The following is a 25671-nucleotide window of genomic DNA, read 5'->3' on the forward strand; positions in this document are numbered from 1 at the left end:
GAAGTAGAATTGGGAAAATGACATGACCAAAACTGCTTTTTGTTTTTCAGTGCTAGTTAAATCCAGGTCCCATTTGCGCTCCTGGGGCGGCATAAAACATCTCATGCCCAATTTTGGAGAAATAATGAAATTTGCTGTCATGTGTTTTTGACAAGATGGGTCATCACTGTAACCAGTTTATTTATCTTGCTATTGTGTGAACTGGCTATGTGCAGTTGGGTAGCTGCACTTCCCAATGTTACACCAGCACACTCTAGAATGTCCTGAGGTCCTGGAATGTGGTATATAAATGTATCACTGTTTCAATTGTTTCTTCTCTTTTCCTTCCTCCTTCCTCTCTCTCTTTCTTTTTATCTTTATCTTTTTTCTCTCCTTCAATGCTTCCCCAAACCTCCCCTTTCATCCTCTCATGCTATATTTCCATTCCGAACTCTCCTCTTTACCTTCCGAATCCCACCCCCCAACTCCTGCCTGCTTCCTCCCTTTTCCTTCTGCGGCCCACTCCCTCTTTCCTTCTAACTTGGTTTGGAAACTTTTTGTACCTTCCTGCCCCCCAAGGATTCCTGAGTTATTGCTATGATTAGTTTATGACTAATTTGAATTGCTGTGTATAGCTTTAATCCCTTTATTTAAGGAAGAGTGTAAATGTGCTGGAGGCAGTTCAGTTTAGTAAAACTCCTCTGATACCTGGAATGAACAGGTGCACAGACTGGCCTCTTCATTTGAATTTAGAAGGGTGAGGGTGATGGGATTAGATGTATGAGAACCTCAATGTGGCAAGGTTGTCTCCTATTATGGATATGTCCAGTACTACGGGACACCGCTTAGTGGTTGTCGTTTTCAGCACATAGCATAGGCCCTTTGGTCCGCGATGTTGTGTCAAACTTTTACCCTAAACCTAAGGTCAATCTAACCTCCACCCCTACCTTATACTATCAACCATATGCCTATCTAATAGCCGCCTAAATGCCCCTAATGAGGTGGACTTCACCACCCTCTCTGGCAAAGCATTCCACACCCCTACCACTCTGAGTAAAGAACCTATCTCTGACGTCTCCCCTATATCTACTTCCACTCATTTTAAAACTATGCCACCTCGTAATAGCTACCTGCACCCTAGGGAAGGATCTCTGGCTTTCCACTCTATCTATACTTCTGATCATTTTGTGCAACTCTATCAAGTGACTTCTCATCCTTCATCATTCTAAAGAGAAAAGCCCAAGCGCGCTCAACCTTCCGTCTGTTCCAGGCAACATCCTGGTAAATCTCCCCTGCACCTTTTCCAACGCTTCCACATCTTTCCTGTAATGAGGTGACCAGAACTGGACACAATACTCCAGATGTGGCCGAACCAGGGTTTTGTATAGCTGGAGCATAACTGCACAGCTCTTGAACTCAATCCCTCTATTGATAACCAACACACCATATGCCTTCTTAAAAACTGTATCCACCTGGGTGGAAGCTTTCAGGGAACTGTGGAGTCAAACCTCGAGATCCCTCTCAAAAATGAGTTTTTTTTATTCTCTGGATTATCTGACATTGGAAACCTCTGCTTCAGAAAACAGTTGAGATGGGTGATTGAACACTTTTTTAAGGTTGACAGATTCTTATTAGGCAAGGGAATTTCTCTTTTGATGCAAGCAGTGAAGGGAAGTATTTTCTCCAAGGGTTGTGCAGCTTTTGAATTTTGCTTCAGGGATGGTGAAGCCAGGGTTTTTTCTTTAAACGCCTAAGGAGGAGTTAGATAAATTCTTGTTGGATGAGGGTAATCAAAAGGAACAAGAGAAATGCTGAGAACAAAGACAATCACTCTGTGTCGCTTTCATTGACCTCACGAAGGCATTTGACCTTGTGAGCAGAGGGCTTGTTCAAAATCCTCGTCAGGATTGGCTGTCCTCCGAGACTCCTTTTAAAATAGTCCAGTTGCTTCATGCGGATATGAAAGGCGTCGTTCAATTTGACGGCTCTTCTTCGGAGGCTTTCAACATCTGCAGCGGTGTTGCGCAGGACTGTGCGCTTGCCCCCACCCTGTTCGGCATCATCTTCGCAGTCATGCTGAAACACGTGTTTGGAACATCAATTGACGGTGTCTACCTCCATACCAGATCGGACGGAAGGCTGTTCAGTCTGTCCCGGCTGAGGGCAAAATCCAATGTTCGTGACGTGCTCGTTAGAGACATGTTTGCAGACGATGCAGCGTTGGCAGCACACTGAAGAGCAACTGCAACGCCTCGTGGACAGCCTCAAGAGCCTGCCAGGAATTCAGCATGACCATTAGCCTGAAGAAGACCAACATACTGGGCCAAGGCATTGAGCACCCCCCTGTCATCACCATCAACAACTACGAGCTGGAGGTAGTCCACGAATTCACATACCTCGGCTCCACCATCACAGCCTCTCCCTGGGCTCTGAGATCAACAGGTGGATCGGACAAGCAGCCTCCACGTTCGCCAGGCTGACCAAGAGTCTGGGAGAACAAAAATCCGACTACGAACACCAAGATTGCAGTCTACAGGGCGTGCGTCCTCAGCACACTGCTTTACGGCAGTGAGACTTGGAGCCTCTACTCCAGGCGAGTGCGGCGTCTCAACGCTTTCCACCTTCGCAGCCTGAGATGCATTCTGGACATCAAGTGGATTGACCGAGTCACCAACATGGAAGTCCTCACCCGTGCCCAGGTACCCAGCCTCTTCACCCTACTCCAACAACGCCGCCTCCGCTGGTTGGGTCATGTACATCGTATTGCCAGACGGGAGGATCCTGAAAGATGTGCTGTATGGGGAATTGGCTAACGGCAAGAGAGCACGAGGACGACCTTCTCTTCGTTTCAAAGACGTCTGCAAAAGGGACATGAAGTCAATGGACCTGGACGTCGAGATGGGAAGACGTCGCAAAAGATCACTCACGCTGGAGACCGGAACGACGCAGAGGGCTGGAGCAAGGAGCAAAGAAACTGAGACTTGCCGCTGAGGAAGAGCGCGCTCGACGGAAAGACGTCAACACTGGAGGAGAGTGTATTCCCATGCAGTTGCTGCAATAGACACTGTCACTCCCATGTGGGCCTGTACAGCCGCAACAGACGCTGCGCTATCACCAGCAGCTGATTCACAACTTTTCAGGCGCAGATCCATGGTCTCTCGAGACTGACGGATGCCACACATATTGCAGAGCCCTGTTCAAACAAATCCTAGCAAGTAAGCATACTTGTGTACATTAAGTAATTGGGAAAGCAAATTGCGTGGCATTTCTTCAATGAGAATGGATTATAGAAGTGAGTATAATAAAAGGGGTGGACGCTAGGAAGTTGTTTCCGTTAGGCGGGGAGACTAGGACCCGTGGGCACAGCCTTAGAATTAGAGAGGGTAAATTTAAAACTGAAATGAGACGACATTTCTTCAGCCAGAGAGTGGTGGGCTTGTGGAATTCATTGCCGCAGAGTGCAGTGGAGGCCGGGACGTTGGATACCTTCAAGGCAGAGATTGACAAATTCTTGATCTCAGAAGGAATCAAGGGCTACGGGGAGAGTGCAGTGAAGTGGTGTTGAAATGCCCATCAGCCATGATTTAAATGGCGGGGTGGACTTGATGGGCCGAGTGGCCTTACTTCCATTCCTATGTCTTATGGTCTTAAAACTAAGAGCTGCATATGCTGAGAATATGAAACAAACAAATTGCTGGAGAAACCCTGTAGATCTGGCAACATCTGGAGAGAAAGTAGAGCTCATGTTTTGAGTTCAGTGGCTCCTCTTCAGAGCTGATAGTAGGAAAAGGTGGTATTTATGCTGATGACAGTGTGAGGGTGCAAGAGGAATGAGTGGATAGGTGCCAACAGAGTCCAGAAAGTGTGCATTAGGCTAACAAAGGGATGGTTAAAATTGAGTTGCGGGAAGGAGAAAAGTTGATATTGGGGACAAGAGCTGCTGACGATGAGCTGGTTGTGCTGAAAATAGCCCATGTGATGACAAAGTTTGGTGTGTGGGGATTGGTAAAGACATGGAAGGAGGTGTTCAGACCCTAACATGTTTGAACTGAACATTGAGTCCAGAAGACTGTAGGATCCCCTGGTGAAAAATAAGACACTGTTCTTCCAGCTTGCACTCAGCTTCGCCGTAGCGCTGTTGTGGCTTGAGACAGAGACGTGGGCCAGGGAGCTTGGTGATATGCTGATCTGACAGGTAATAGGAAACCTGGGGTCATTTTGCACATTCAGAGGTGTTCTGCAAAGCATTCACCCAGTCTGCATTTCACTTCCCCAGTGTAGAGGATACCACATTAAGTGCATGCAAAGCTGCACAATGTGAATACAGTTGACTAGATTGAGTGAAGTGCAGGCAAGTTGTTGCTTCACCCGGAAGGTGTCACTATAGCCTTGGATAGTGAGGAGGGAGGAATTAAATGGGTAAGTGTTGCACCCTTTTACAATTGCAGGGGAAGGTGCTGTGGGGATGTGGGTACGTGTTATGAGTGAAGGAGAAGTGGACCCAGGATATCCTGAAGGGAATGCTCCCTGTTACACGGTAGAAGGGAGGGGAATGTGTCTGGTGGTGGCATCCTGCTGGAAGTGGTATGAGTGGCAGCTTATGATCCTTCGGACGTGGACACTGAGAGTCAGAAGTGAGGACCGGGATAGTCTATCGGTGTTGTGGGAGGGAAGAGAAGGTTGAGGGCAGAAGTGTGGGAAATGGATCCGTTGAGCTGGATTGCCTCACGTCTGGTTTTCCTTCGCAGTGGAGTGTATATGGGGTCGAGTTCTAGTGTTTATTAATAGCATGCTTCATGGAGTGCCAGGCTTCCAGGAATTCCCTTGCCTGTCTCTCCTTACCTTGTCCCAGGATTTTGGTGTTGCCCCTGTCGAATTGGTGGTTCTCCTTACCCATGTGGATTGAGATGAGTGAAACACTACATCAGACAAACAGGAAGGAAATGAATAACAAGGGTACACGAACACCAACTGGCTACAAGACATGACCAATACTCATCTCTGTCCACACGGATAAGGAGAAATCACCACGTCAGCTGGGACAACACCAAAATCCTGGGACAAGCCAAGCAGAGACAGGCATGGGAATTCCTGGAAACCTGGCACTCCATGAATATGTGTCAATTAGGCCACTACAGGAGAACTCTATGCAGTTCTGGTCACCACGTCCCTCCCAAAGAACAGATGCACTGAAGATAATGCAAAGGAGATTCACCAGGATATTGCTGGTGCTGCACCAATTCAACGACGAAGAGAGACTAGATAGACTAGGCTTGTTTTACCTAGAACAGAGGAAAGCAGGGGGCGTGATCTGCTTGAAGTGTACAAAAGTTTGAGGGGCAAAGATGGGGAGAAATGTTTCTCCTTAGCAGAGGGGCCAATAACCAGGGAGGTAGGGTTTTAAGGTGAGGGGCAAAAGCTTTTGAGGGAGTTGAGTATTTTTCACCAAAAGGGTTATAGCTCTGAGGAACTCAAGTCTAAAGGGGTAGTAGGGTCAGGAACTATCAAGACATTTAAGAAGTATTTAGAGGAGCACGTGAAGCATATGTGCTCTAAATGGGATTAGAATAGATGCTTTTTTTGAGTGCCAACATGACAGCCCAAAGGGCTGTTTTTCCATGCTGTAAAAATTTGTATGACTAAGGAAAGTGAAAGAACCCAAGGTTCTTCAGAAAAGCCAGCAGGAAAGTTATGTTATGGAAGTTTTCAAGTCTGTCTGATGAACTGAACCTGAAAATGTGTTTGAGGTTGACCCATATTTGAGGAGATAGTCTCCCTCTCCAAAGAGAGAAGGGCACATTCAGTTCAGATTGAGAGCAAATTTGGAAGATTTCAGGAGAATTGGAAATGATATTAGGAATAGTATATACAGCTTGCATTAGTTCATTTATTGATGTTTGTGAATAATTTTGAATCTTGAATTAAATTCTTCAACTGAAATCTCTTGTTTTGACTCTTTATCTCGTCTTTTTCCTCAGGGAAAATAACCCTCTTCTGATTCATTATTTTTCTTAATTAAAAGTCAGTTGCTGCATATGCTGAAAATCTTTGTTTTTATTTCATTATTTTTCTTCCATTTTCCAGGGTATGAATTTCATTGCTGGTTATTTACTTATAGTGACCAAGGATGAAGAGAAGTCCTTCTGGTTGTTAGATGCCCTGATTACAAAGATAGTACCGGGTATGTTAACTGTGAATTTGTTGTTGTACATTGCAATGATGCAGGTATTCCTGAAGCAGTATCACTCTGTACTTTACATATGTTACAGCTATTTTGGACCCTGTTTTAAATGCTTTCACGGGTCATTTAGGCAATATAGTAAAGAAGTCTTCCCCTCTGGCACCATAACATTGCATAATTTACATTGTACCCAAAATGAACTCTGAGCGGGAAGAGGTTAAAAAAAAAACATATGGCATTGTTTTTTTTTTCCAGTTTGCTTTAACTGTTTGAGATTTCATTTTCTATATCCATCTCCTGCTGGGGGCCAGAGACTGGATCTATACACAGCAGCAGCTGAGTAACTGTCAGTGCCTGAAAATGAGGCCAACAGCTCCACTCTCCAAGTTTACAGACTGTACAATGTTGAAAGTAAATGCAACCCAAGCCACTGAATATCATTTAATGTAAATGAGAGTGAAGTCATGAGCTTGGATTGCATAATAAACAGTGGCCATTTGGAAGAGCATGGGTGGGCACAATCTTAAAATAAGAGGCAATCATTTAGGACTGAGATGGGGAGCAGTTATTTAGTTATGAATCTCTCTGGAATTCTCTACCCCAGAGGGTTGTAGATGCTTCATCATTGAATAGTTTTATGTTTGGAGTAGACAGAATCTTACCATTTATTTTGTATTATCTTACCTATATATTCTCTCACCAAATGTACGTTCTGACACTTCTCCAAACTGAAATGCATTTGCCAAATGTCCATTGAAAGTTTCCTGCCATTTACAGTTTTCTTCGTTGGACAACCATGTGGAACCTCAGTAACAATTGGTGATAAGGTAATTAGGGGAATTGGAAACTTATCCAGTACAAACGGGATTAAAATTGATTTGAACAAGGCCAATACACTAAGGTATTTGCATGCAATGACTGATTGGAATCCATGTCACAGGGTATTGCAATCTTTTTCATTCACAATTAATGTGATACTCAAGTTATTTCCATAGTGCATAAATGACTTAAATTTGCAGCAGCAGAAGGTTTTCCAAATCCATGGCTATAAGAAAGACTAGGAACTATGAAAGTCCAGAAGAGTTAGGTAGCAATACCTATCAATGCTTTTTGTCTGTAACAGGAACCCAAACAAAGTGTATTACGCTAATGTCAAATGGCGTGGTGCAGGAGCACGTCTCACTTTATAATATTGGAGATTGAATGTTGTTCCATATTTCGTTTTAATACCTATTAAAAATATTCCCTGCAGAAGGTCCTGGGTATGTGCATGAATGGTGTTCTTGTGTGTCTGTCAGCATGGACAACTTGGACTAAAGGACCTGTTCCCGTGCTGTATATCTCTGTGACTCTGACTATGAATCTATGAATAAATAAGATTCACCTTTTGTACTGCTTTTTGGACATGATCTTAAACTTATCTGACCGGTGTGTTGGAGATGATCTTGCTGAATTCATATGAGACAGTGATCAAGAGAAAAACTCAAAATGATTACCTCCTTTAATTAGTTCAGGATTATTGAAACCCCTTTTCAGTATCTTGATTGTTAGCTCAACATAGACTTGGTAAAGGACCAGGACTATGGATGGAAGCAATACTGTTCATTAAATATTCAGTAAATATGATGAATACCCCTGCATGCCACATCATTGAGTGCTTTGACCAAGATTGTTTAAACTATACTTCCATGACAGCTTTGTGCTTCTGGGGTAATGTTGTTTACTTTGCGGATCATGTAGTTTTTCATTTGTGTAGGTTAGTAAAGACTTGTGTACATTGCACAAGAGGGATCTTATACTTTTAAAGAAACTTTCCCGATTTTTATGACAAATTGATTAAACTCAGACATATAATGTGTACTAAAAATAATGAAAGAAATGGCAGAAACATAGAACAGATATTTTGTGTATGTCTTGACTGAGCGAAGACTTAGAAAACTGGTCAAAGGTAATTGAAAATTAAGACATTGTAAGGCAGGGAGAAACTTCAAACAACTGTCATCTTCAGGTAAAGGTATTAGAAATATTTGAAGGCTGACAAGTCTCCAGGACCAATGACCTGCATTCTAGAGTCTTAAAAGAAGCGGCTGCAATTGTAGTGTAGGTATTGGTAATATTCTTCCAAAATTATTTAGATCTGGAAGGGTCCCAGCAAATTGGAAAATGACAAATGTAACCTCTTTATTGAAGAAAGAAGGGAGACAGAAGCAAAATACCATAGGCCCACTAGCCAACGTGTCATGTGGAAATTTCTAATTTCCATTAATAAGGAGGTTATTCATAGTTGATCAGGAAAAGTAAGGATGGTTTTAGGAAAAGGAAGTTGTTTGATTAATTTATTGGAGTTATTTGAGGAAGAAACAAGTGCTGTGGCTAAAGGGCAAACTGCAATGTGGTGAACTAGGATTACCAAAAGATATTTAATAGGTTGCCACATCTAAGGTTACTTGTTACGTATGATTAGAACGAATAGACTAGTAGGGTACAACATACTGCATGAATAAAGTACAAAGGAAGCAGAAACTAAACAGGAATAGATCTTTCTGGGGTTGGCAAACTGTAGCCAATAAAATACTATTGGAATCAATGCTGAGACCTCAACTATTTATGATCTTCATTAAGAAACTGAATGAAGGGACCAGATGTAGACCAGACTAACTAAATGTGTTCATGACACCAACATTTGTAGAAAATTAAGTCAAGTAGAGTATATGCAAAGGGATACATAGGTACGTTAAGTGAGTGGACAAAAATTTGACTGATGAAGTTTAATGTGGGAAAATATTGACTTGTCTACTTGGATAGGATAGATCGAAAAACTATTAAAGTGAAGAGAGATTGCAGAACTTGGTGGTACAGACGGTTGAGTGCCCTGGTATACAAATCTCAAAGTTAGAATTGAGACACAGCAAGTGAATAGAAAGGCAGATGGAATGTTGGTATTCATTCCAAGAGGAATGAAATGTAAAAGTAGGTAGTTTTGTTGCAACCGTAAGAGGGCCTTTGCTGAGATGACGACATCTGTATTATTATGTGCAATGTTGGTGTTCTTATTTGAAAATAAGACTATAATTAGAATAGAAATGGTTCTGAGAAAGTTCAACTCCACTTATTCATGGGATGAATGGTTTATCTTTTGTGAAGAAAGGTTGAGTTTACATCTGTTTTAAGTTTAGAAGAATTGGAGCTGATCTTGTTGAAACATCGAAGATCCTCAGGCAATTGATAGGATGAATACCGGCAAGACAGACAGAAACATAGAATCCCTACAGTTTGGAAACAAACCTCTGAAGAGTGTCCCACCCAGACCCCATTTCTCTACTCTTTCCCTGTGACCCTGCAATTCCCATAGCTAGCACACCTAATATACATATCCCTGAACACTATGGGCAATTTAACATGGCCGATCCATGTAGCCTGCACATCTTTGGACTGAGAGGAAACCAGAGCATCTGGTGGAAACCCACGCAGACACAGGGAGAACTTGCAAACATAGACAGTCGCCCAAGGATGGAACCTAATCTGGATCCCTGGCACTGTGGGGCAGCAGTGCTAACCACTATACCGCCCCCTTCTTGAGGGGGAAGTTAGAAGTAGGAGACATAAGAACAATCATAGGCCAATCAGATTCCACCCCAAGCAATGGGCCTGCTCCACCATTCAATGAGATCATGGCTAATGTGGCCTAAGTCCATGCACCTGCCTTTGGCCTCTATCCCTCAAAATGTTTGCTTAACAAGAATTTGTTTATCTCCGGACTTAAAATTAACAACCAATCTAACATCAACTGCTGTTTGTCAGAGTTCCAAAACTCTAACACCCTTTGTGTGTAGAAATGCCTTCTAAACACCACTCTTGAATGTCTGGCCCTAATTTCGAAGACTGTGCCCCTGAGTTCTAGAGTCTCCAACCAGTAGAAATTAATTTATCTTAACTACCCTGTCTTTTCGTTTCCTGTTAATGTCTTGAAGGCCAGATCTCACTTTTAACCTCCTAAATTCCAGAGAAAACAACCCTAATTTAGACAGTCTCTCCTTATAAATTAACTCCTACATTGCACTCCCTCCAAGCTTAATATACCCTTCCTAATGTGTGGTACTCAGATCTGTTCATAGTACTCCAAGTGGGGTTTAACTAGGGGATACAGTTTAAGAGCAATTTTAAGACCAATAAGATTTTTTCTTAAGGGTTATTAGTCTGTGCAAACTTTTGTTTTTCTAGAAACCAATGCTGGCTGAATTTTTTGAATTTATCCAAGGCAGAATTAGGTAGACTTTTGAATGATGAGGGAGTCGAGAGAATGGAGGGCCCGAGAGGAATGTGAGGTTGAGACCAAACCTGTCATGTTGGAGTGGACTTGAAGGCTGAATGGACTAACGTTGTTCATGAGTCCTGTGTTGCAGATACTTCAATGTACAAAGGCTGAGGATTTCAAAGATTGAAAACATATATGAGCATACAAATTAGGAGCAGGCCACTCAGCCCCTCCACTTTCTCTACTATTTAGTAAAATTAGGGCTGATCTGATTACTTCACCCTCCCCACCAATCCCTGAAAACATTTTGATGATACTCAATCAAGTGCAAAAAACTGCTTAAGATGCCACTTTGCATTTTGGGGCGCTGCGAAGTCATCCCATTTAAATTGACTTGGCCACTCCTATTTCTGTTCCTTCCACTTTTTGTGTACTTTATTACAGGAAATGTTCCCCTTGACCTCTAAGTCCCATGTTGATATGTTGCTGTACTACTAATGGTATCCTAGGTTTATTTTGCAGCTGCTGTAGCTGAAAACACACAGATTAGTTGAATCTGCCCTGACTCAGCTGATAACAGCTCAGTAAATCTTTCCCCAATTAGATGCGACACACCTTGACCTGATTCCTTGGAGTTATGTGGCAGTAAGTAGTTAAGTTGTCTAAGCAAAACTGCAAACAGATTATCTTAGATCATTTGACGTACATACCAAAAGCTTAAACTAACCACAGAGGTGGTACTGTGTCACTTCCAGCTATTGAAATCATTTCTTTGAATTGGCGAAAATATTTTATCACTTGCTTTCTATATTTTATCACTACACATCACTTGCAACATTTCTGCAGCTTAAATTTGTCAAGTTGACCTACAAAGATCAGAGACAGTGAGACTTCTCGGTTGCACTAAAATGAACAACAGTAATGAATGGAGTTCCCGTAGTCACGGAGGGACGGGCAGAGTTCCTCTTGGAAGAATCTTGAAATTCAGATGCTACCATATAGAAATCAATGGGGCATTGAAAGTTCCTCTGATTCAGTTTCAGGAACGTACAAGTAGGAGATTTATTGCGTAGCTTTCCCCCAGGATTTAGATTCGAGCCAATTTGCTGTAGTTTGTAGGAGTGCATCTCTGGTTGGGAGCTAAACTCTCTTTTTGAATTGTATTGGTAACAGCTCGATCAACTTATTTTCATCAGTTCAAGAACACAGGCTGTTCAGTTCCTTGAGCCTTATTATTCATTTACCTCACTAACATTTAAATAACTCTGTTCTTCATCCTTGAGTATTTATTTAGGTGAAATTATTAAAGTCTGTGCTGAAAACCTGGACTGGAAGACATTGAAGAACAGAAAAGAGTGCAATTGAAACTTATTTGCAAGTCTCAATGCCCCTCAACCCTGTAGCAGCTCTTTCGCTGAAGTCAAATGGTACGGGGCTAACAGGTGAAGAGGAATAGTGATGGGACAACTAAGCTCAGATGCAGACTTGACTGCAGTCAAGTGATAAGGCAACACTGCGCCTGTGGTTAAAGTGAGAATGCTGCTATAGATAGATTATTCTCTCTCACAGCCTGTTGCACATGGTTGACTGCACCTATCCTGCAAAGAGTCAACATGTGTTTTGGGCCACAGCAGACCCATTGTCACTAGATGTGTCAGGATTACGCAAAATGCTAGTTACAGAAAGTCTGTTTCTCCATTGAAACATAAAAAAACCCCTTCAACTTAGAAAATGCCTTTCACAATCCCAAGTGACTTAAGCAATACTCAATTAAGTATTTTAAAGTATATTCACTGTTATAATGTAGGAAACAAGGAAGCCAATTCAGTTGCAGCAAGGTCTCTCAAATTTCTCTTCCTCCGGTACATTGATGACTGTATCGGCGCCGCCTCTTGCTCCCCAGAGGAGCTCGAACAGTTCATCCACTTCACCAACACCTTCCACCCCAACCTTCAGTTCACCTGGGCCATCTCCAGCACATCCCTCACCTTCCTGGACCCCTCAGTCTCCATCTCAGGCAACCAGCTTGTAACTGATGTCCATTTCAAGCCCACCGACTCCCACAGCTACCTAGAATACACCTCCTCCCACCCACCCTCCTGCAAAAATTCCATCCCCTATTCCCAATTCCTCCGCCTCCGCCGCATCTGCTCCCACGATAAGACATTCCACTCCCGCACATCCCAGATGTCCAAGTTCTTTAAGGACCGCAACTTTCCCTCCACGGTGATCGAGAACGCCCTTGACCGCGTCTCCCGCATTTCCCGCGACACATCCCTCACACCCCGCCCCCGCCACAACCGCCCCAAGAGGATCCCCCTCGTTCTCACACACCACCCTACCAACCTCCGGATACAACGCATTATCCTCCGACACTTCCGCCATTTACAATCCGACCCCACCACCCAAGACATTTTTCCATCCCCTCCCCTGTCTGCTTTCCGGAGAGACCACTCTCTCCGTGACTCCCTTGTTCGCTCCACACTGCCCTCCAACCCCACCACACCCGGCACCTTCCCCTGCAACCGCAGGAAATGCTACACTTGTCCCCACACCACCTCCCTCACCCCCATCCCAGGCCCCAAGATGACATTCCACATTAAGCAGAGGTTCACCTGCACATCTGCCAATGTGGTATACTGCATCCACTGTACCCGGTGCGGCTTCCTCTACATTGGGGAAACCAAGCGGAGGCTTGGGGACTGCTTTGCAGAACACCTCCGCTCAGTTCGCAACAAACAACTGCACCTCCCAGTCGCAAACCATTTCCACTCCCCCTCCCATTCTCTTGATGACATGTCCATCATGGGCCTCCTGCACTGCCACAATGATGCCACCCGAAGGTTGCAGGAACAGCAACTCATATTCCGCCTGGGAACCCTGCAGCCATATGGTATCAATGTGGACTTCACCAGTTTCAAAATCTCCCCTTCCCCTACTGCATCCCTAAACCAGCCCAGTTCATCCCCTCCCCCCACTGCACCACACAACCAGCCCAGCTCTTCCCCCCCACCCACTGCATCCCAAAACCAGTCCAACCTGTCTCTGCCTCCCTAACCGGTTCTTCCTCTCACCCATCCCTTCCTCCCACCCCAAGCCGCACCCCCAGCTACCTACTAACCTCATCCCACCTCCTTGACCTGTCCGTCTTCCCTGGACTGACCTATCCCCTCCCTACCTCCCCACCTACACCCGCTCCACCTATTTTCTTTACTCTCCATCTTCGGTCCGCCTCCCCCTCTCTCCCTATTTATTCCAGTTCCCTCCCCCCATCCCCCTCTCTGATGATGGGTCTAGGCCCGAAACGTCAGCTTTTGTGCTCCTGAGATGCTGCTTGGCCTGCTGTGTTCATCCAGCCTCACATTTTATTATCTTGGAATCTCCAGCATCTGCAGTTCCCATTATCTCTGATGCAAAAATAATCTGCCTGTTTCAATTGGTTAGTTATTGGCCAAGGCATTCAGGGGTAGCCCCCTCTCTTTGGAAAGCACTGTGGGACACTCCATTCATATCTAGTGGCATTATCTATCATTTCATCCCATCCTAGTTGATCATCCATGTAAGTGACGGTGCTCAATGAATCTTCCACAGCTTTGTATAGCTAGCACTAAGGTCATATTCTTTCCATCTGTGTAATCTTTATCTCCAGATGATCTAATTAGTACCTGGACAAGGATTACCATAATCAGTGCTTGCTGGTGAAGAAATTGCATAACTCAACTCATTATTGCACTGTTTAACACTAATCCATCCTGGATTGGTGAGATAGAAGACCTTATCTCTCCTGTCTGCACAGGTACAGTTGTGGCCTGTACGCATTTTTGATGTTAGCGAATGTGCCATACACTTGTGGATGTTTAAATTCTATCAGTCTCTGTTTTTTCTTTGCCCCAATCCCAATGCAGTTTTCTTTATTCAAAGCAAGTCAGTATACTACTTTTTTTTTGTTAGTTGTAAATTCTGACTCTGTCTATGGGGATCTAATAGCTTATTTAATAGGCTTTATCTCAGTCTATCTATTTCATGAGTTGAGAAATGTCAAGGTGGAAGTTCTTTTTTAATGTAGCTTCTGTTGGGCAAATTTGAGACAGTCATGCTTTTTCTATCATAACTGCGTCTCCATAAAAAAAATTAGGTGGCGTGTAGTGTGTTATATATTCAGTATGTACCCTCTGCATTTTGCAGTCCACTATTTGTTGGCACTGCCACACCTTAGATAAAACAACAATAGATCCACCAGTTCTGGATTACAGAAAACATGATGAACAGTTTATCCATAACAATTTGAGTGTTTTAGGATTACTGGAACTGAATTTTGTCAGTTTGTAATTTTGCAATGAGTACTACATCCTGCACTCTGGCCAAACAGCACCAATTCTGATCCACAGTATTATTTAATTAGCCAGCGCAATATTTCTGGTTGTCTAAAGTATGCCAGAAACTGCTCCATTTAATTGTGTATGGTTTAATTAAAACTCACCATTGTTGCTATATTCCTGTTCCTGTTTTGATGTGTTACCAGATTAGCAATCCACAGGCAAACTACTGCAGATACCGGAAAACTAGAGCCAAAACACACACAAAGTTAGAAATACTCAAGAGGTGCAGCAGTGTCTGAGGAGAGACAGTGAACGTTTCAGGTCATGTGCTTATCAGAATGTAGTTTGTCACTCGGAATGATTAACTCTGTTTCTCTCTCAGCATAAACAACATTCAAAACTCAAGATAAAATCCAGGCAAAGCTTCATAGGTGCCCCATCAAAACTGCAGTAACTTGGCAAGGCTTCTTTGACAGTATTTTCCAAATACATGCCCACACCAGTTAAGGACAAGGGCACACAACCTGCATGTCACATAGCATGCTGACTTGGAACTTTATCGCTGTTGCTTCCCCTGGAGCCAACCTACCTTACAACACTAGGAGTACCTTCGTGTGGATTGCAGCAGTGCTTGATGGTTCACCATCACCTTCTGAAAGGCGATTATGGATGGGCTGCAAATGCTAGCCTTGCCAGTGACCCCCACATACCATGTTTTATAATGAATATAATAAATTGTAAAATATCAGCCTTTGAACCATCTTGAACTGTCAAAACCAACATTCTTTTAGCCTGTTTTGCCATTTCGATATGATCATGGCAGAGCCTCTGTCTCGACACTATCCCTCACTTGTTTTCAAGCCAAAGACTCTCTCACAGAAAAGACTCATTGAGGCATCAAAGAGGTGTCTTTCCACTCTCAGACCTTTAGCGAGAGGGCGATTCCTCTCACTGATAAGGCTAAGTCAGTCTGAGTTGCTCAAACAGACTCGAGTGGCAGAGCAGTCACAGATCTAAGGCACCTCCTTATGGAGATAATTATATCATTAGAGTCATACAGCACAGAAACAGACCCTTCACCTCAACTCAACCATGCTGACCAAGTTTCCTAAACTAAACTAGTTCCGCTTACCTGCGTTTGGCCCATATCCCTCTTAAACCTTCCCTTTTCATGTCTTTATCCAAATGTGTTTTTAACATAACTGTAGCTGCATCATCCACTTCTTCTGACAGTTCATTCCACACTTGACCCACTGTGTGGAAAGCTGCTCCGGTCCCTTTTAAATCTTCCTAACCTCCCCTTAAAATATGCCCTCTAGTTTTGAACTCCTCCCACCCTAGGGAAAAGACCTTTGCTATCGACCTTATCTATGCCCCTCATGATTTTGTAAACCACAATAAGGTCACCCCTCAACTCCTACAAGAATGGTGAAAACCCAGGGAGAGGAACAGTGGGATAGAGAGGCAGGGGTGAGAGAAACAGGGGACTGACAAAGAAGTACAGACAGAGAGGAAAAACCCAGGGAGAGACAGGAGGACAGACAAGATAAATACCATATGGTACAATGAGCAGTAGGAAAATAATCTCATTGAAAAACTTCCTTTCTATATTTCATGTAAAGTAGTTTTTGTTTCTTGGTTTGCCTTATCAGAATCACTTACATTCCACCTTACGTGGTAAAGAGTGGAAATTGTAGTATCATGGGCAAATAAAAGGTGGTCTTTGTCACATTCAGTGGGTTTCACAATTGTTTAGGGGGCTGTCTGAGCTCACACCAGGTCAGCTGTAATGCGAGGCTCCACTCAGAGTGATCAGTCACAAAACAATGGAGAAGTTTTACTTTGAACCATGCGTTCCATTTCTGAAGTATCCGGAACCACTGGTGAAGAGTGAATGGTGGTTTCCCCTCCACCTGAATTGGTGTCTGTTGCTCTTGCCAGATTTCTACACTCCGACAATGATCGGGTTAAAAACAGATCAACAGGTTCTGTCTCAGCTGGTGAAGATGAAGGTCCCTGCAGTGGCTGCATTAATGGAAAAACACAATGTGATGTGGACCTTGGTTGTGGGGCGATGGTTCATCTGTTTGTTTATTGACATTCTCCCTGTGGAGGTAAGTCCTTCGGACACAGAATCTTAGCCCTCCTTTATTACTATTTCCTAACATCATTAATGGTTTTACAAACCTCCCCACCTTGAGTCTGCTTTCCTATAATTTTGATTTCTTCCCAAGTTATTGCTGTCTTTTAAACTCACCATTCTTTATGACTTATGGTATGTTAACTATATGCAATCATTAAGAAATTGGTCCCAAATATGGTTGTATATGTAAATCTGTCTTAGAGATTTAGCCCGAGAGGCTAAAGTGTCATTGGTTCCAGATGACAAGTGACCCATTCTCCTGATCTGCCCTCATCCACTGGTCTTAAGCCAGCTGTAGTAACTAAATCCAATTTGCTTGCCCTTTACATTATGATTTGATTGTTGCTGGATTCATTATTTAGCCTGCTTGATACCCAGACCTCCCAATTTCTTTAACGGGCTGTAAGTGAGGAACAATAATGTTTGAAATGGTGTTAAAAGTTGATGGTAAATTTTCCAGAGAATGGTGCCACCGAGTGTGTAGATGGGGTAAATGCTGTCAGCATTTCTATAATCACAGGCTGCTTCTCAAAGCTGTCAGTCCTATCCTTCCTGTACAAGGAAGTGAGGAATGAGAACCTTGATGCAAAAGCAGCGGTCCCTAGCAGTTGCACCGTCACGTGGAACAGCTCCATTTGCCATGCTTAGTTCATAGAGCCGTTGCAATTAGCGGGAGATTAGCTCATTCTGCATGAGGATTTAAGGTCAATTAGTGGGAATATCAGACCTAACTTAGCTGGGGTATGGGAACTAAGACATAATAGTAGTGGGGAACAGCAGGGTTCACAAAATACATGGTAGAAGGAATTGGCACTAGCATAGAGAATAGCAAGTTAATAGGTGAGGTCAGAGCAATTGAGAAAGAAACAAAAGTCTAAAGCAGAGTTACTGTGCATGTATGTGAATGCACTGAGTGTAGTAAATATGATTGGGCAGTTAAAGATGCAGATTGCCATGTAGAAATAGGATGATGTGGTAGTAATAGAGACCTAACCCAAGGAAGGGTGAGACTAGCTGTTAAATATTTCAGTTTGAAGTGTTTAGACAAGGAACAGGGTGGAGTTGTTAGTTTAAGAGAACATTGCAATGCTGGACAAAGGGGATGTCACAAAGGGCTCAAGAACAAAATCAATTTGGTAGAGCTAAGGAACTGAAAGGATGCAGTTACATCACACCGTGTAGTGTATAGATCACCTACTGATTACGTGCAGGAGAGCTTCCAAAAGAATTACATGTCCAGTCCAAAAAGAGTAGTAATTCTGTAGAGTTTGGATTGCAGAGGATGGGGGAGATTAAGCTGTTGAGTATATTCAAAGCTGAGATAAATGGCTTTCTAATGATTAAGGGGAGTCAAGGATTGTGGGGAATAGGCTAGAATTGGAGTTCAGGGTTATCCGATCAGCCATGATCTTTTTGAATGATGGAGTAGACTTGTTGGGCTTAATGGCCGCCTTGTGCTCCAGTGTCTGTCTTTTTTCTTCCAGAATGGATGCACTTTTAAACCAGACTCTTGGAAATGAGGAAAAGCAAAGTGGATCAAGGGTCAATGGGACAACATTTAGGACACAGCGATAGTTGTGTTCTAAGGCTCAGGATGAATTGAATTAGCTTTATTGTCACATGTACAGTGAAACGTTTGTCATCGCCTACAGCACCATCTTAGGTACCTGGGTACAATACTTAGAAATAGAGAAACGAAAGAAAAAAAGTTACATTACGGCTATACACAGTATGACCATAAATCAGAAAAACAAGAAAAGTTAAAAAGACAAACATTGCAGTCTCTCTCCATAGGCTATCTGCTGCAGACCTGCGCAGGGGGCCTCTGTGGTTTGACCACCGGCTACCAACCATGCTTTGTACTAGGCCGCTGCTGCCATGATCCGCAGCAGACTGCTGGCACCCCCACTGTGGCCGTTATTCACTGGTGTCCCTGCTTCGGGCTACCAGTCACTGGGTGGCGATGGAAGATGATACTTCATAATCCGGACTGAGAAAAGTCAGTTGGTGGAGAGCGGAGTCTAATGGAGGCAAGAACTGGGCTGGACACAATCGGCTACCCTCGGAGATTGGGAAAATTAGTAACGGTACAGTGGGCTACCTTCAAACAGGTGGTGACTCGGATCCAGTTGTGGTATGTTCCCTCAAATGGGGAAAGGTAGGACAATCAAATCTGAGGGAAGCTTTTATATAAAAAGCCAATAGGAAAAGCAAAGAGGGAATTATGAGAAAAAACTGGGAACCAACATAAAGGAATCTTTTATTGGCATACAAGACTTCATAAAATCCCTACACTATGGAAACAGGCCATTCGGCCCACAAGTCCTATTGACCCTCTGGAGAGCATCCCACCCAGACTCATTCCCTTGCCCTATCCCTGTAACCTTGCATTTCCCATGGCTAATACACCTAATCTATGCATTCCTCAATACTATGGGCAATTTAGCATGGCCAATCCACTTAACCTGGTGGACTATGGGAGGAAACTAGAGCACCCAGAGAAAACTCATGCAGCCACGGGGCAATGTGAAAACGCCACACAGACAGACACCCGAGGCTGGAATAAATAACAAAACAGTGGTAAAAAGAAGAGGTAGGTCTGATTAGGGGCCAAAAAGAAGATTAATGGAGGTAGGTGTTAAGTGAAAACCTTGCGTCTGTCTTTACTAAAGAGATACTACCCAGGTCATTGTAATTGAAGAGGAAACTGTGTCACTAGAATGGTTTAAAATTGATAAAGTAGTAGTGCTGGAAGACTTGATATTTAGAATTGACTGGGAACCAGGACTGAATGAAATGAATCCAAGGATTTTGAAAGATATGAGAATGGGAAATTGGGCAATATTCCTCCAGTCTTCCCCAGACTCTGGGGAGGTGCCAGAAGACTGGAGAGTTACAAACGTTACAGCCTTGTTCAAGTTTCTGAGGCTAATCCTAGCAATTACAGACTAGTCAGTTTGATATCACTGATGGGCAAACAGTTTTTGAGGATAGAATTTGTAGTCACGTGGAAAAAGTTAGTTTGGTTAGGAAGAGCCAGCATGGCTTTCTAAAGAGGAAGTCGCCTTTAACTAAATTGGAGTCTTTTTTCTGAAGAAATAACAGAAAGACTGCATGAGGTTAATGTGATGTATATTAATTGCCAGAACGCATTCGACACAGAACCACACAGCAGACTTGAGACAAATTTTAGATCATGGAATAAAAGGATCTGTAGCAACATGGATACAAAACTGGCTGAATGTTAGGAAACACTGGCGGAAGGTTTGTAATGGAATTCCTCAGAAGTTCATACTGGGACCCTTGCTTTTCTTGATAGATATTCATGATTGAGATCTTGGTAGGCAAAGAGCAGCGTCAAAGTTTGCAGATGATACAAAACTTGGAAGAATTGTAAACTGTGAGGAGGACTGTGTGGAACTCCAGAAGGATATAGACGAGTTCATGGAATGGGCCAATTCATGACTTGCAAATGAATCAAAAGTGTAATTAAAAAAAGCTTTTTCACACAGTGAATAGTTAACGTATGGAATGCACTGCCTGAAAAGAGGTCAGGTTTAACTGAGGTATTCAAGAGGGCATTGGATCATTATTTGGATAAATGCACTATATATAATGTGAAAGCACAAGACTAGCCCTATGTAACGTAATGGTGCTCATTCGGAGAGCTAGTATATGCACAATGTGCTGAATGGCCACTATGTTCGCCATAAGATTTATGTGATTCTGTGAACAATGTGCACTCGTATGAGCAGCTATGGTTCCCTTTGTAGGATTATCTTCAGTGCTACTTGTAGTGAAGAGTAGCATCCTGACTTAATTTGTAGGAGAAGACTGGTCATTGAGCCCAACTGGTCCATTCTTGGTGTTCTACTGTACCCGAGACTTCTCCTCCCACATCTCTTCAATTCTCCCCATGTGCATCAAGTCTCCTGAGATATGCATCAGTGCTATCTTCTTCCATATGACAGTGACTCCACATTTCCACTTTCCTGTAAAGGAATTCCAAACTGTATGTATGTTTCCAGTACTCCCATGGCTATCTACATGTGTGTGCAGGGAGTACTCCTGCAAAGTTGTGGTTGAGTTACTGAGATTTTGAATTTTAAATGAAGCAATTTTCAGGAAGACCACAAGAAATAGGAACAGGAGTGTAGGCCTTTACGCCTCATGAGCCTGTTCCCTTGTCAATGGGATCCTTGCTGATGTACCATTCCTCCACTTTGCCTTTCTTCCATAACTCTCAATCCTCCGACTGAGCAAGAAACTATCTATGTCAGACTCAAATGTACACATGGAGAGCTGTGAGGGCAGAATCTGTGGCAAAGAATTTTAAAGACATTCAACTCTTTGAGAGAAGAAATTCTTCCTCATCTTAGTCTCAAATTTGTGCCCCTTTATTCTGATACTGTGCCCCCTGGTTCTAGACTCTCCCATGAGGGAAACATCTCAGCATTTATCCTGTCAAGTCCCTTTTATAATCTTATCGTTCAGTGAGATCACTTCTAAACTCTAGTGAGTACAGTCTGACCTGTTTAGCCTTTACTCATAAGACAATTCCTCCACAACAAGAATCATCTTAGTGAACCTTTTCCGAATTGTCTCCAATGAAATGATATCTTTCCTTAAATAAGATGACTGAAACTGCTCACAGTACTGCAGATGTGGTCTCACCATCACCTTGTACGGTTGCAGTAAGACATTCCTGCTATTATACTCCACTATTAGCCTCCTTGACTTCCTGCCACACCTATGTGTTAGCTTTGTGTTTTGTGCTCACATCCCTTTTGAGTTGCAGCTTTCTAGTTTTTCTCTATTTAATTAACATTGTTCTTTTGTTCTCCCTTCCAAAAAAGACAACATTGCACTTGTCTACATTATTCCCCATTTTGACAACTTTTTGCCCACTTACTTAACCTATTGGTATCTAGAACATAGAACATAGAACATAGAACAGTACAGCACAGAACAGGCCCTTCAGCCCACAATGTTGTGCCGACCATTGATCCTCATGTATGCACCCTCAAATTTCTGTGACCATATACATGTCCAGCAGTCTCTTAAATGACCCCAATGACCTTGCTTCCACAACTGCTGCTGGCAACGCATTCCATGCTCTCACAACTCTCTGCGTAAAGAACCTGCCTCTGACATCCCCTCGATACTTTCCACCAACCAGCTTAAAACTATGACCCCTCGTGCTAGCCATTTCTGCCCTGGGAAATAGTCTCTGGCTATCAACTCTATAAACTGTTCTGTAAACTGTTTGTATTTCTCTCTCCATCTGCCTTTCCACCTATGTTTGTCATCTGCAAATTTGGCTACAGAACATTCACTTTCTTCCTCCAATTCATTAACATATATTGTAAACAATTGCAGTTCCAGCTCTGATCTTTGTGGAGCCCCAGTGGTTACAGGCTGCCACCCTGAAAAAGAATTCCTTATCCCTACTCACCATTTCCTGGCCATTAGCCAGTTCAGTCCACACCAATATATTATGTCCTACACCATGGCCTCTTATGCTATGATTTAACCTTTTTGTGAGATACTTTGTCAAATATCTTCTTGAAGTGCAAGTGCAACATATCTGTTGGTTTCCCTGTATTCACTCTGGTTTAAATTTTCCTCAAAAAGTAGTCAGACAAGATTACTCCACATACCCCAAGATCCTACCATCCTCTTGCTGCTTAAGAACCTATCTACCTCAAGTTTAAGAATGTTCATAACTTCCAGTTCCACTGCCTGTTTGAGGAAGAGTGTTACAAAGATTTGCGACTCTAAGGAATATTAAAAAAAATTATCCTCATCTGTGTTAAAGAGACAACTGTTTACTTTGAAACAATGACCCCAGTTCTGTGTCCTGAGAGCAGGTAGGCCACACAGGTCATCTGTAGGAAACAGCATTAAGCCAAAACCCTCCATGTTAAACAAATACATTGATACTACCAATGACACTGAAGTGAAATACTGCTGTAATTTTAGCTTCAAACAGAAACTTACTATATCATGTACGGGATGATCTTCTAACACTTTAACAAGGAAGGGGCCTTTAAAAATTAAACTAAAAAGGTATTTGTTTTAGCTTTGTTATCTTCATTTCTGTTATTTTGCCATAAACAAGAGGGAATGAGGTTTCAGTTCTGATGATGGTCGTTGACCTGAAACAGTGTTTCTTCTTTCCATAAATGCAGCCTTACTTGTTATTGGCAGCATTTTGGTTTTGTTGTTATAGGTCACCTTGAATAAAACGCGTCAGCCAGCCTCTTAAAACCATTTGCCTCATCAAATCAGATCAAGACAAATGGCATGTCTGTTACCGTTGTTGGATCATTCTGCATGCAAGCAGATGGTATATCAAAACCAGCTAATCTGCAGTCTCAGCCAGGTCGATCTGACAGAAATGCACTCCACTTAATTTGATTGGCTGCCTGACTCAATATTCCCCGAGTTAAAGGTCAGGTAATAAACTGGCTAGGGGGTAGGTTTTTAAAAAACGAATAAGGATTCACGTGCAGATCATTTTAGTGGAAATTCTTTTAGGAACAAGGATCAGATTGACTTCTCCATTAAAGAAATGGGGTGCTAAAGGTTGACCAGTTGAAAAGGAGGTTTGGGAAGACACACAATAAGTGCTGTAAGAAGGGTTTGTAAAGAGATAATCTACTTGAGAATTGTATCTTTGAAACCTGAAGCCGTCCTCCGAGAGGATCCCTGACTTAATCTGCATGCATAAACAGTCGCTTGTTGTGGGACTATGTAGTTACATATTGTCACATGTTCTCAAAAAATGAGTTTGTGTTTGAGAGTCATAATTTTGTACTGAAAACTTTCATTTTTAAACATAATTGTCCTGTTTTAAATTCTCTTAATTTTACATTGCTTTTGATTTGTGTTGGAATAAATATTACAAAAAGTGAAATCTTGCTGGCAGTTTCTGTATTTGAAGATCATTCAATAGATTTGGTGTATTTTGGTTTACAGTTTCTCCTTGGGATCCTCATTACACTTAACTCTATCACACACTTAAGAACAAAAACTCTTAAGTCATTAAGAATTGCAATTTCCTAAACAAAATGCTTTACTGTTCCTTTAATAATTGTACCATAAACTGGCTTGTAGCTTTTTATCAAGCCTCATCTCCAAGTATAAATCAGTAGGTTGGAAGACAATACCTATAGTCTCTCGGTAACCTGGCCGCACAAAAAAAAATTTGCAGTGTTATCAGTCTTGGTTGCTTTAGTTTATCAATAAATATTGGGTAGTGAAGATAGAGGCACAATCATAATGGACATAATATTCATTTCCAGGACTGGCTGATGCTGAGCCTAGGACAGACTGTGAACAAATTTGTAATAGTTCATTAATAATTTAATAATAACTGAAATCTGTTAGGGTCTTTGCTGAAACTGCTGCAGCGTTTACCACTTACTCCATCTCAGACCTCCACATGCCTTATCACCTTATGCATGGACTTGAATTTGCAGGAAATGTCCAGACGTTGCTGCTTAAAACAAGCTCCCAATTAGCCAGTTGAAGTGTTCTGGCCGAGTAAATAGTGCAGTGTCTCTGCTATCAGTAGTCAACTGAAACATTTCAAATTTTGGGCTTTGGGGCCCCTTTGCCTCTGTCCAGCTTCTTCGCAAACTCCTGCTGTCGTTATTCAGTTTTGCGTGCTTAACTTTAATTACCTTTGACCTCAGTGGACCTCACTTAAACCGAAAATCAGCAAGATTTGAAATCTGGCATGCCAGCTAGGCAGATTTGAGACCGTATGTACGTAACCAATAGTAAAGAAATCTTGTGATAATGGGAACTGCAGATGCTGGACAATCCAAGACAATAAAATGTGAGGCTGGATGAACACAGCAGGAGCGCAAAAGCTGACGTTTCAGGCCTAGACCCTCCTTCAGAGAGGGGGATGGGGTGAGGGTTCTGGAACAAATAGGGAGAGAGGGGGAGGCGGACCGAAAATGGAGACAAGAGAGTTTGCTCCTTTTGCTGTGTAATTAACCGCAAAGCTTTGCTTTCTTTATCTGTCTTACCTATTTTTGAAGAATAACTTGTGCAATTTTGTAATCCCATTCTATCTTTTGTTTTCTACAATGTAATATATTGGGAAATGTTTCTTTATCTTAGACAGTTCTTCGGATTTGGGACTGTCTGTTCTATGAAGGATGTAAAATCACCTTTCGTGTGGCCTTGACGTTAATAAAGTACCACCAGGCTTCCATTTTAGAAGCTAACAGTTTCCCTGCCATCTGTGAGAAATTCAAAGAAATCACACGTGGGTCTCTGGTCGAAGACTGCCACATCTTTATGCAGGTGAGTTTGTTCTTTGTGGAAGTTGTGATGATGAATATTGTCCAGGATTATTGGAATGTTGATTGAATAAAATATCACGTCACCTGAAAGTTAATTGTTTCAATGAGCCTTTTTCCACTGTGCGTGTGGGTGCGGGGATTGGATTGAACAGCTTATGTTCAACTTTTAGCAGAGGGAAGTATCCCAAAGTGTTTTATTCTGACATACTGCAATAATATTCAGGACAGAAGGAGATATTAGGAATTAAACCATAGGTATTCACCATTCTATATTCAACAATGAAGAGTACAACACAAGCAGATTGCTCAGTCCTTTCAGTTGGTTCTACTCTCGGAAGCTTAGGAATGTCACTAAAGGTTAAGAGCCAAAGTGTCCATATTGTGTGTTTTATTCTCACGGCCATCAACATTAATAACTGCAGGTCAACAGAGCTTGCCTATAAACTGTCAATTCGTAATAAATTGTGGGTGAA

At 42.5% G+C, this 25671-nt stretch overlaps 1 protein-coding gene across 4 annotated transcripts in view; it reads left to right on the top strand.

The window, feature by feature from the left end:
* The window catches only part of grtp1a (growth hormone regulated TBC protein 1a), a 61387-nt gene that overhangs the window by 32270 nt on the left and 3446 nt on the right, over window positions 1-25671 (top strand). For all 4 annotated transcript variants that reach the window (XM_048540381.2, XM_059650446.1, XM_059650445.1 and 1 more), the window contains 3 exons: window positions 6064-6160; window positions 16676-16848; window positions 25014-25199. In XM_048540381.2, coding sequence (XP_048396338.1) covers window positions 6064-6160; window positions 16676-16848; window positions 25014-25199 — 456 coding nt within the window. The remainder of the gene's footprint in view (window positions 1-6063; window positions 6161-16675; window positions 16849-25013; window positions 25200-25671) is intronic.

Source organism: Stegostoma tigrinum, chromosome 12 (assembly GCF_030684315.1).
Source record: "Stegostoma tigrinum isolate sSteTig4 chromosome 12, sSteTig4.hap1, whole genome shotgun sequence".
Lineage (NCBI taxonomy): Eukaryota > Metazoa > Chordata > Chondrichthyes > Orectolobiformes > Stegostomatidae > Stegostoma > Stegostoma tigrinum.